Source organism: Protopterus annectens, chromosome 9.part0 (genome assembly GCF_019279795.1).
Source record: "Protopterus annectens isolate FY-2018-M chromosome 9.part0, PAN1.0, whole genome shotgun sequence".
Classification (NCBI taxonomy): Eukaryota; Metazoa; Chordata; order Ceratodontiformes; family Protopteridae; genus Protopterus; species Protopterus annectens.
The window spans coordinates 480,431,031-480,444,261 of NC_056743.1; the positions used below are offsets into that span (position 1 = coordinate 480,431,031).

The 13,231-nt window shown below is 41.2% G+C and overlaps 1 protein-coding gene across 1 annotated transcript in view; it reads left to right on the forward strand.

Annotated features, from left to right (window-relative positions):
- The window catches only part of LOC122811285 (glutamine--fructose-6-phosphate aminotransferase [isomerizing] 1), a 1,619,377-nt gene that overhangs the window by 1,013,675 nt on the left and 592,471 nt on the right, over nt 1–13,231 (forward strand). The window contains exon 11 of the mRNA XM_044083027.1: nt 12,378–12,473. Coding sequence (XP_043938962.1) covers nt 12,378–12,473 — 96 coding nt within the window. The remainder of the gene's footprint in view (nt 1–12,377; nt 12,474–13,231) is intronic.

The following is a 13,231-nucleotide window of genomic DNA, read 5'->3' on the forward strand; positions in this document are numbered from 1 at the left end:
AGGGTGAAAGGCTTCAGATACATGTCTTTGGAATGTGGGAGGAAGCAGGAGCACCCAGAGTAAACTCATGCAAATGCAGGGAGGATGTGCAGACCCACACAGAAGGCACCCCAGTCGAGAATTGAACCATAGAACCCCTTGCTGTGAGGCAACAACGATAACTGCTGCACCACTGCGTCTCCCAAGTTAGTCTGCCTATGTAGGTAAATAAGGGGTAACTGCTTTCTTTTGTATCTATGTAAATAATTCATAAAAGAGTGGTTGCAGGTTGATTGTAGGATATAAGCAGGCAACACAAGTCTGTCATTATGGTAAGTGCATAAGTTTTGTTTCTGTCATCCAAATTTGATAAAATCTTACTATTGTAGAAAATCCCTGGTACTTAGTATCTGCAGTGGGTCATAAGAGGAAACAGAGGGGTACCTAGCAGTAGAGCTCCTTGGTGAGATTTGAACTAATACCTCAGTGAATGACTTAGTATTGTCAGAAAAGTTACTGCTACTTAAATTCAGGAAACCTGTGCAGTGCTTCTCGGGTTTGGGAACATATTCACTGCATAGCCACAGTGCACCCAGCTTGTAGAGCACCATGTAGAACAGGAACCCATCAGCCAGTTAAGCTTCTTACAGGGTGCTTGAACAAGTAAAACAAGCATGCAAAATAAAAGCAGAAGATGTTAAATTTATGGTAATTCAAGATTCCAGTAATCTCTGTGCCTCACTGATGGTGTTGGTAAGGGTGTTAACAAAGAGATGGGAGCATCAAGTTGTGTAGGTTATAGCAAAGTAAAGAGCCACAGAGAAGCAGATGCTTACTCCATGGCTAACAGCTGAGCATGACAAAATTATCTGACCACTATTATTTATGTATTTTAGTATTTATTTGCATGTGTTTTTACTGGGAAAAGTCCAGCTTGATAAAAAAAAGAACTTCCAATTTCAGAGAGTGAGAACAAAACTGGTGAAATGTAGTATCCTTAAGGTGAAGAGAGAAATCAGACTGGTAAATGTGGGTGGTTACAATGTTAATAAGATAGCAAAAGCAGATGTTCTTCGTGTTTCACTGTTGCAGTCATTACATTTGGGTTATCTGCTTGCAGGTAGCCCTCAGTCGGCCTGATTAACAAAGTCTTGGGTCCTGGGTTGGTTTCTGTCCCTTCTTCCATGACGTCAGGTCATCAGGGGTATAAAACATGCAGCCAATGCCATTACATCAGTCTTTCTTGACGTGCGGTGCCCGAAGCAGAAGCAGTTCGCAAGTGCCGGTCGGCCGACTCCTGAAATTTTCATTTTCGAATTTCAGAACCGAAGTCTTCAACTAAAGCTAAGTACCCCGTTGGGGAAACATTTTCTTGCTCCTTACTGATGTCAGTAAAAGTTAATAATTGCATTACTTGTGGAAAGCAAATAACTCATAAAGAGTTTCATTTGTACTGTATCATTGTCTAGGCCCTGACCACGACGTACCTTGCTGTCAGTTTTGTGCTTTATTTAATCAGCGCACTATCTGTTTTCGGTATATTTTCACCTCTAAATATTTTGGTTCTCGGTTTAATTATCCAGAAATGTCGTCGGTTAGTCATCTGATTACCAGGATTCCGAAAAAACGCAAAGATAAAGACAGAGACTGGCCGTCAAGGTCCAAAACTGTTGACGGTGCTTCTAAGCCAGTCGTCAGTTCTTCGGTACTCAGTGAGGCACTTTCGCAGCCCCTGATACCTGCTACTTCTGATTTGCAGGCCTCTACTGAGACCCATTCAGATGTCTCTGCCTTGGATGGGTCCGGAGCCACTGTGCAGGCACCGGCTTCTGAGGGTGTGTTCAGGCCAATGGACTTGCATATTAAACCGACACCTCCTTCTTTACTTAGGCCTAAATCTCAATCCATGCCTAAAAAAATGATGCCCAGGCCACATGCTCAGGCCTCTATGCCTAAAAAACAAATGATAAGAATGGTTGAAGATCTAATAACTCTAATCAGGGGTAGCCAACCCCCCCCCCTTCTAAGAGGCCTAGGACTGAAGTTGATTATGAATCTTCTGATCAAGATTGTTTTTTCTGATTCTTCTGATGATCTGGATTTGCTCTTATCTACTTATGAAGATTCTGATGCAAAGGACTCTATTCCCTCTGCTTCCCCTCCTGAGGATTTTTCATTTGGGGAAACCATACATACTCCAAGGCAGCATTTCCATTGGGAAAGCCAGGATTTTTCTGATTCAGAAAAGAGGCTTAGGGATTTCCTTCTCCTACCTCAGCATAGGCCTTTAGCTATTCCTCCTGTACTAGACATTGTTGATGATGTTTTTTCGGAATCTAGTTTGGCCCCTGATTCCCTGCCTCCTGCTCCCAGAAAACCTGACAGATACTACAGGGTTCCTGGGTCCCACAAATTCCTTTTTAAAAATCCTATTGCAGATCCAGAGACTATTTCACAGGGACCCAAGGGCATTAAGGGTTCTACTGCTGAAAATCCTACCCCTTCTGATAGAGACTCCAGGGCGCTGGATAGATGGGGTAAGAAGGTTTACACTGCCAGTTTCATATGTTAAAGTATCAGCAACATGTTTTTGGACTGCTTAAACAGAAAATAATGTTGATTCTTGACTGTGTGGAAAATAAAGAATTACAGGATTTAACGGATTCTGCTGAACAAGTTGGAAAACATACTTTGCAGTGTGGTTTTGATTCATTAGAGGCCTCTTGCAGGGCTGCTGTTACTGGGTCTGTGCTCAGAAGGCATGCTTGGCTTAAGGAGCAATATTTGCCTGATCATGTTAAAGCTAAATTGTTGGATGCTTCTTTAAATCAGGACCGCCTGTTTGGCAACAAGGCTGAGGAAGTTCTTAAAAAGATGGAAGATAAAGCTAAATCAATGCAAACTATTAAAGATTTTTTACAAGTTCAGCCTCCTAGATTTAGTAGGCACTGGCCCTCTAAGAATTGGTCCTTTCCAGCCCCTTCCAGGTCTTCTCAAGCCAAACCCAGACACAGCAAAAAACCCAGGTTTCAGTCCCAGGGGACACACAGAACTAAGCAGTGGGGGGGGGTCTCCACTTCCAAATCTGGGAATAATAAGACTCCCCCCATGGTAAACTGTCTCAATGACTTCCTTTTTAAAATTTCCAAGCACTTATCAACTGACTGCCCCTTGGGGGGAAAGATTGCTCTTCATGCAAAGAATTGGGAACTCATTACCCAGGACAAATGGGTTTTAAATATAATGTCCCAGGGATACAGATTTCACTTCCACATGTTGCCAACACCAAGCGGGTGGCCGGACCTACCCCCAAATCAGTGGACAGAGGCCCAAAAACAAGTACTTTCTCTCTTAAGCATGGGGGCTATTCAACTGGTACCAGAAGAGGAAAAGGGACAAGGTTCCGACTCGAGACTTTTCCTGGAACCCAGAAAAGACAATTCATGGCGTCCTGTCCTGGACTGTCTACTCTAAACACCTTTTTGAAGATTCCAAAATTCAAGATGCTGACTCTTCACCAATTACTTCCTATGCTAGGCAAAGATGCCTGGTTGGCAACACTAGATTTAAAAGAAGCATACCTGCACATCTCAGTCAGGAAATCTTGCAGAAGATACCTACACTTCAAAGCAGGCTACACGCACTATCAATTCTCTGCACTGCCCTTTGGCTTATCTACTGCGCCCACGGTATTCACAAAGTGCCTAGCTCCAGTTATTGCATTTTGCAGGCAAAGCAATATTCAAATATACCTGGACGATTGCCTAATTCAGGCAGAAAGCAAGGACATACTTTTGAATCATCTGGCCTTTGTACAAAGGATTCTAACTTGCCTGGGGTACACTATAAACAAAAAGAAATCACACCTGGTACCCTGTCAACAAATTATATTCCTGGGAGCAAGCTTGAATACAACTTCCCAGGTGGCTTACCTCATGCCAGAGAAACTAATTCATTTGACAACCTGCTTCAAACAAGTGGCCACAAACACCCTGCTATCCGCAAGACAAATACTGCGAGCCTTGGGGTTCATGGCCTCCTGCATTCTTCTAATTCCATATGCAAGACTGCATATGAGGAAACTATAGTGGTATCTAAAAAGCCTATGGTGTCAACATTCTCAAGACCTAGAAACAATGATTCCTATCATACCTTGCCTACGCCTAGAGTTCCTTTGGTGGGCAGAGGCCTGCCACCAAAATAAGGGACTACCTTTCACACCACCCCCCTGCCGCCCAAACCCTAACAACAGACGCATCAGACTATGCATGGGGGGCTCATCTAGCAGGGAAGTGCATTCAGGGCAAATGGAACCCAAGTCAGATGCACCTACATATCAATCAAAAAGAAATGTTAGCTGTACAGAATGCTCTGACAGCCTTCAAGGACCACATGCTTCCAGGACAACTAATGGTAAAGACGGACAACACCACTGTTATGTGGTACATAAACAAGCAGGGGGTACACATTCTTACCCCCTCTGCAGACTAGCCATGGCATTGTGGAACACAGCCTTGAGCTACCAAGTACACCTACAAGCTCAATTCCTGCCAGGAAAATTAAGTACACTGGCAGACGGACTAAGCAGAAACCTCATGGACCCACACGAGTGGAAACTGGAACCAAGTATTTTCAACATGTTGACAAGCAATTGGGGGAGCCCAGATATAGACCTGTTTGCCTCTCCCCAGAACTACTAATTGGACAAATTTTGCACAAGGACTCCCCACAAATAAGCCTGGAAAGTGGATGCTCTGTCCTTCAGATGGAAAAAGCTATCAGTCTGTGCCTTCCCCCCTCTGCCTCTGCTCTCCAAAGTGCTACTAAAAATCAAACAGGACAAACTAAGGATGATTTTGATTGCTCCAGACTGGCCGCGCCAACACTGGTACCCCCTTCTGCACAGTGTGTCATGATTATCTCCATGGCACCTCCCTCAGACTCATTCCCTGCTGTCTCAGCAGGAGAACCAGACTCTGCACCGTCAGCTTCTAACACTGAACCTTGCAGCCTGGCTAATTACTTAATCTCCCCTTTACCATCCCTCAGCAAACCTGTGATGGATATCATTTTAGAGGCAAGGAAGCCTAGTACTAGAAACTCGTATGCTGAAAAATGGAAAAGATTCTGTGCCTGGAACCAATCTAGAGGGATGAGCACAGCAGCACCCAATTTACCTCAGATTTTACAATACTTAACTGAGATGCTTCACAAGGGCCTGTCTTTTTCCTCCATTAAAATCAACGCCTCAGCCATTTCAGCTCATTATCTCATCCACTGCTCAAGGAGTTCCTCAGTGGGGCCAGAAATTTGAGACCACCTAGGAGAGTTCCTACCCCAGCCTGGGACCTTAACTTTGTCTTGGAGAAACTCACTCTACCTCCTTTTGAGCCAGCTGCTACTGCAGACTTAAAATATTTCTTTCTTGGAAAACGGTTTTCCTTTTAGCAATCACTTCATCTAGAAGGGTATCTGAATTACAGACCCTTATGGCAGTGGAGCCTTTCATCATCTTTCATGCGGACAGGGTGTCCCTCAGAACAAATCCATCCTTCATGCCCAAGGTGGTATCCAGTGTGGCTCTTAATCCATCCATTCATTTGCCAAGCTTCTCTCCCAATCCACAGAATAAAGGGGAATGGATACTGCATTCCTTAGATGTGCACAGACAACTTAGATTCTGTTTGGACAGGACTAAACATCAAAGGAAATCTGAACAACTGCTGGTGGCATTTGCTGCAGGGGCAGAGGGAAGGCTATTTCAAAGCAAACCATTTCTAAATGGATAAGCCATTGCATTAATTTCTGCTATAAGCACCATGGAAAACCTATCCCCCAGGGGATCAGACCTCACTCCACCAGGGCTGCATCTACCTCTACAGCCTTTCTCAGAGGCATCCCTACCAGGGACATCCTAGAAGCTGCTACCTGGAGTTCTGTAAATACTTTCACCAAGCATTATCATTTGCCAATTTTCTCTAAATCCAGAGCTAGCTTTGCCACTGCAGTCTTGCAGGGCCTTATAGCTGGCCTTAATGCTATCTAAATTCCTCCTCCCAACCATAGCTTTGGGAATCTACCCAAATGTAATGACTGCAACAGTGAAACATGAAGAACATAGCACAGTTGTGTACACTTACCATAAATGTAGATGTTCGAGTGTATTCACTGTTGCAGTCCTGGTTACCCTCCCTCCAGCCCCCTAACTTCTTTTGGCTATACCTCTACTTTTTTTTACTATGTTTAAAAGCCTTTTTGGTGTATTTGCTTTTTTGTTGGAGGTATATCTTTGTACTTTTATATTTAATTGCTACCCATTAGGGGGGTACCTGACATCTGGGGCAAGAAAAACTGATGTAATGGCATCGGCTGCATGTTTTATATCCCTGACGACCTGACGTCATGGAAGAAGGGACAGCAATTGACGCAGGACCCGAGACTTTGTTAATCAGGCCGACTGAGGGCTACCTGCAAGCAGATAACCCAAATGTAATGACTGCAACAGTGAATACACTCGAACATCTATATTTATGGTAAGTGTACACAACTGTACTTTTTTTGGATAATGGAGAGGCATTGTTAGAATATGTAGTGTAATGAGAATACTCCTAATTACAATATGTACACTTTGACTGCTGTAGCATTGCAGTAATGAAAAGTCCTACATTCTTTAGTGCTCTTGATTGAGTAAGAGGAGTTGTGAAGGGGAAAGTGCCAGAGTGTGTAATGAGGAGAGGGGGTAGGAAAATGGAAAAGAGAAAATAGAAAAATAATTAATGACGAGAGGTGCTAAAGATGGGGAATGGTGGTAAAGGAAATAGAAAAGAGAAAAGATGAGGGAGAATAGGTTAGTGGAAGAGGTAAATGAATCTGCTGAGAGAGGGAGAGAGATGTGATTATGCTGGGAGGGAGTGGAGACGTGATTTTAGTGAGGCTTTAAATGTGAAGTGGGGTAGTGATTTCACTACTGATTTGATGAAGGGTTACTGGCAGGTACCCCATATGGTGTTAACCCCAAAAGGCTTTTAGTAAACAGCTTTCCGGAGACTGGTGGATGTTCTGACTTACATGGCTGATATTTCCATTTTTACTTGATCCTGGCCCAAAATGTGACATGTCATAGAGGTGCTAGGCAGATTACAATAGGGCTGGTTTGACTATTAAGGCAAACAGGATGTCAGGCCGTTGTGTGGGTGGTGGCAAAATTTGTCCAGAGCCTGTAAAAGAAGAGACTATCTAGATAATGGTGTTAAGGGTGCTCAAAAGCCATTCCACTCCAAAAAAAAAATCAGTTTTCTGGTCCCCAGCTTCTGAGCATGCATTCAAAAATGTTAGAGGCTTTGAGAGGTAAAGTCTTCCTAATTGTGCCCTTGTCCTTAAGTGTTTTGGGGTACTAAACAACCTTTCTCTGTTAGTATGAATATTCAGACAACAGAATGTCTGCAGGTTTGTGGTTTGAGTTTTGAGGGTTTTTTTTTTTTTTTTCTAACTAATTGGAAAAAGCAGCTGTTTTCTTTTTTCAGTCAGTTTAGTGATTTAACAAATTAGATTTTCAACAAAAGGTAGCTATGACCTTCTTTTTTATTAAATGTTTGTTAGCAATTTGGGTTTATAACAATTAATATACATTTCTAAAAATTTATTTTCAATACCTTGTGCAAGATCTGAAAAAGCCGAGGTGGTACAGCGGTAGCATTGTTGCCTCACAGCAAGAGGTTCTCCTGTTCGATTCTCAGCTGGAATGCCTTCTGTGTGGAGTCTGCATGTCCTCCCTGCGGTCGAGTGGCCTCTGAAAGACATGCGTGAGTGGACATGCCTTAGCTGAAGGTTGGGCATCGGACTGGCAACTCGGCACCATAAAAATCGACTGCCAATCATTAGCGGACCGGAGTTCCACTGTGGCGACCCTTAACCGGGAAAAGCCGAAAAGACAAACAACAGCCTTGTGCAAGATCTGTAGTTTGCATATGTATTTATAAAGGAAATGCTTTAATTTTTTTTATTTCAAGTAAAGAAACATATTATTGAACTTTAAATTCTTGTGCTTGATGTTTATATATTCTCTCAGGTGTTTTTTCAGCTGTGGGGTATTTGTCCTTTGAAGGGTTATTGCTCATAGATATTTATTTCCAATTAAATATTTGAAGGATGGCTTGTTAATAAGTAATATATGTTCTGTTATTGTTAATTTTGACAAAACTTTAATTTTATTGATCTGCCACTATACATGTCCCAAGATAATCATATCTCTCTCTCCTTCAGATTACATAACTCCTTCTACTCACCTATTTTCTGTAATCATTCCATTTTTGTAGTATGTGTATGTTTGTCAATTGTACACATGCAAAGTAATTCTGGTCAAGTTGTAATTACTCTTTATAAGATTCACTGGAAGACACTGGGCATAGTCTGAGGTGGGTAATATTCTTGGCAGCCATTGATTCTAACTATGAACTGTAGCTGCACAATGTAAAGCTCATTTGGTTGTAGCAGGGCTTGGCTATTACCTGAGACAGCTGTGCATGTTTACTGTACACTTTTAAGGCCAATTTTCTGCTGCATGCTAACTGGTGACAGGCCAGTGGCAGGATTTGAAACCCTATATTGCTAATTATGATTTTTAAATGTTTGACGGCAGCAGTGTAGGAGTTAAAACCCTGTAGCCACTGATTGCATGTATTGGATGCAGCATACATTGAATAAATGTAGTCCTCAGCTCCTTCTGGTAGGTTTGTTGTTATCAGCTGTGGCTAAGATCCTTGCTGCAAGATACTGTGGTAAGCCCTGTGGCAGCAGTGAGTTCTTAATGAGATTGTATTGATTTTTCTATGTAGTGATCCGTTTTGAGTGAGTTAAATGTTCTTAATGGATCTGATAAGGTGATGGGTTGTCCATTGGTTATCAGGTCCTCACATGGCGGGTGTTTTGTAGACTTATTTTGATAGTAAATCCTAACAGTAATCTAGTCGAAAAATGCCAGTTCTTGGAACAAGGGTAGCTTCCAGGCTGTCTGTCTTTCAGTAATCTTTTGGATGATCAGGGTATGCTTTGCACATTTTTTCACTAGTATGTTGTTATTTTATTTTGCCTGCCCCACCCATCATCATTGATAGTGCCATTCCAGGCAATCTAAATTACAACTAATTCTAGCACCAAATGCTCCAAAAATCATCTTGTCGTCCTTTAGTACCTTTATCAGGATTTTATCAGATTTAGTATAGAATTGTTTCTTGATGTCCTCTTCAACATTTATTATCTTGGAATGCACACTAATATTATTCAAAATAATTTGGCACCCAGGTTCACTGAAGATGGTGACATATAACATCAGGGATATGTAGTACACAAGACAATCCAGGGAGGGGCATATGTTTTTACTGGCTGTGATAGCCTGGGATATTGCCTTCATCTTCTGACCACTTGCAGCTCTCCAAACAATAACTCAGTTTCATTCAGGCTGAACAGATCTTCATCCAACCTCTGTGTGTTAATGCTGAAGGCATGAGTTTTTCAAAACTTAAGCAGGAGTTGGACTTTAGAGACAGATCTGTTTGCTTTGCTTAAAAATTATCCAGTAAAGAAATTTTGTAATGGATTCTCAGTCAAGAGAGATGCTGCAAATCAATACTTCTCTGTACCCTGGATAGGGTATACTACATACATCCTCAAGGCCTTGCAAAAGGTTAAAATAGAAAAATTATGCAAACCTGGTTTTAGTGTCCTTTCTATGCTCAAGGCAGCCATAGTTCTCTCAACTAGTTCTTCTGTGCAAGGGAGTGACTAGTTCAGTTTCCAGAATTATCACCTTCTTTATGCAGGAAAGTGAGTTACTAGTACAAACAAATTTTAGACACTCAGACTGCTAGCATAGCTGCTTTCAGCCAGATACTTTTTAGGGATCAGTTATCTAAGGAGGTGTGGAATGTATCATGCAGGAACCAGGAAGAGCAGTACCAAAAAATCTTGTTTGTCTAAATGGAAAGTTTCTTCTTTTCACATAGTTCTGGGGATATTCTGTTCTTAATATTAATAGAAACAGGTTTTCACATTGGGCTGTTACCTGCCTTGTTAAAATGCATCTTTCAGCCTCTGCAGCATTCCTTCCCTTGTAACCCTTTGTCCACTGAATACACAATAAAACAGCTCTTGAAAGGTGTCTTGTACCTCATACCCCAAAGGAACGCTGTGACACCTTTTTGGGACCTCAGCTTTGTGGTGGAAAACTAACTCTAGCTCCTTTCAAACTTCTGGTTTTCTAGTTGTTATTGTGGAAAACTGTTTTTTCTTGGCAGTTAAAGATCTCAGAGATGCAGGCTGTTATGTGCAATGAGTCCCACATTGTATTTTATGTGGTCAAGGTAAGCTTTAGGTGTACCACAGGCAACTGGAATATATAGAGTGAAAGACTTCACCTAGTTTGACCATCTTTTTATAAAATGGCTAGTCCTGTAGTCAAACACTTTCAAAGTGATTTGCTATTTGCATAAGTTTTTAGCACTACAACAATGGAAATACTATCCAGGATCAAGTAATTGAGATCCGTGTTAAGGCAGTAGATTATGCAGCAGTCTTTAGTAATATCTCAACCCATAGTGTCCCACTTGGTTTTCCATCCACACCTTTTCCAGACATTACAAACTGAATACACAGTCCACGAGCAGGTCAGGTTTCTTCCTTGTAGATATGAAGGGCATACTGTGGTCCCCCCCCCCCCACATCCCCCTCCACCACTAAGGGTTGCTGACTGCTTTTTGGACAGGGAATAACACTGCAGGCAGTAATCTTTGATAAACACAGGGAATTTGTGTGTATATACTCACCATAACAGGAAAATTGCTACTGCTGTATTATAACCTACTTTCCACATTCAGTGGAGAGTGGCTACCTTTTGCTCCCTTGTTTGGCACTGAGGTGGAGTACAGCAGTGGACTTTTTTTTTCTTTAGTTTTGGAGGAAGAATCTGTAAGCTTGTATCTCTCCTGTATCATTTTCTTCTCTTAAAAAGAAAGAAAGAAAAACGTAAACAGGGAATTAGTACTTAATTGTGTTCTTAGAACACCCCCCCCCCCCCAGTAGGCCCTAAAAGGACTTCCAGGGCATTTTATTTCCTTCTTGCATAAGTCAGTGAGGTGAAAAATCTCGGGTCATCCATGTTTTTTTTTTTCATATTGAGGACTAGGGACATAGTATGGCCTTGCCCTAGGCATTGATAGGGCATATTATTTTGAGTACCGGTAGGTCAGAGGAATATTCATGTCAAATTCCAACATTAACCTAGTAGTCCTGATTAAATTGAAAAGCATGTCCCCACAACACCTTGCAGTATGTGCACTCCCATAAATTATATGGCATTCTCTGAAGTTACAGAACTTCTGAAGAAAGTTTTAAAAGTTGATGATGTGATCAGCCCATCTTGCAGGGCACAAAAAAAAAACCCTGCAGTTAACTGCAGGCAAATTTTTATTTTATTTTAAGAAAAGTTAACAAATGTAACTGCTGTCCTTTTTAACCTTGCATTGGACTGACAAATCCCGAGCAAGGAGATGTGTTTTGCTTAACTCTGGTGATATCTGAGAACTCTGGGAGTTGAGAGAGAAAGGCAGACATCTGCCTCAGGGTAATTTCCATGGGTAATGAGAAATACTTGGCAGTGATCCTTTTATTCCCACAAATGCTGCTTTAGAATTAAACCTCCAACATTTCCTGTTTTTCTTTACTGTCATATTAAAAATTCAGCTTGCACAGCATGGGTCTTTGTGTAATAACACCTACAATTACTCCCAAAATCTGTCTGCTGTGCCTGTACAACACCTTTCACTTTTTAGCAGTAAAGTGTAGCAGTTTGCACCTGGCTGCATTAGATTAGATTAAGTTTAAATTTCCAAATGTTGGCCGATCTTTACATCTTGTCAATATTAAAGCTTTACTCCATATTCCAAACCTGCATGCCTGTACCCCTGTACAATCTTTTATATTTCACTGGCCATCCCAAATCCTCTTCGGTGTACTGCCTGCCATCATGCTGTTAAGCTGTGTGAGTGAGGACTGTGTGCTGTTCCAAGGGTCTGGAGTAACTTCTGAGATTATTGAGACTGACATTAAATTCCAGTCTTCTCACTGGTTTTTAGATTGCTGCCAGACCTCAAGAACCCTTGTGTGCATTATGGTATTTTCTGTTAGGAACAAGGCAGTATGCATTACTTGAATTGTTTTTCTGTTTATTCAACAACAACTTGAAATAAAGGCTGAATAATAGTGTAAACGTGATGAAGGTAGGGGCCACTAAATCAGAAACAATTGCATGTCTTAAGTTTGAAATGCTTTCTTCTCACTGTAGCAATATTCATATTTTCAGTGTCATGCTGTTTGTATCATTGCTGTATTTTTGTTATTTACAGGCAATTTCAGCTCTTTCATGCAGAAGGAAATATTTGAACAGACTGAATCTGTGAAGAACACCATGAGAGGAAGGGTCAATTTTGATGATTTTTCTGGTAATGTAACAAAATTCTGACAATACAAGCATAGTGAAATGGTCATGCAGAATGGTATGAATTTTAAATTAAATGGCATAGTCCATTGGACATAAATAGTCATCACAACAGTGCAAATCATTTGTTTTGTAGAAATATTTTAATCACTTCATTTAAGAAGTGGTTTGTAGTTAGTACACATGAAGATCTATTTTTCTGATGTGTGTTAACAGTCTGATAAGAATTGTGGTTAGAATTGTATGCTGTATGCTGTGAAAAAGGCAATCAGGGTTTATCTTCAAATAAAGTTAATTATTTTTTACTTTTAAATATCTGTTTGACTGATGGACTGGAGTCTTTGCAGTGGGGAAAGGGATTATTGTAGAGTTTCCTTTGTTGCATTTTAATTAAGCAAGAAATATGTGTTTCTGTTGTATCACCTTTTACTCATCGGATAAAAAATTCATTATTTTAAATTAGTCATTTCTAGAATTTCAAGTGTGGTGGAAACTGGCTGTTGGATATGCCCTTTGTAGGTACAGAATTTGTCACCAGAAGAGGACTGCTGACCATTCCTTCTGTCCAAGTACTTCTCATGGACTCTGCACAGTTCCAGTGGGATATCAGTGGCACTGTCCCTGCTGTCCTTGTTTGTTCTATCACTGACTCATGCATAATTTAAGTACCCTGTTATACAAACAGTAATGCTGTCCACAGTGGGCATTATTAGTGAATTAATGTGTGCCCAGGAGTGTTGTGAGGACAGACACCACGGGCAT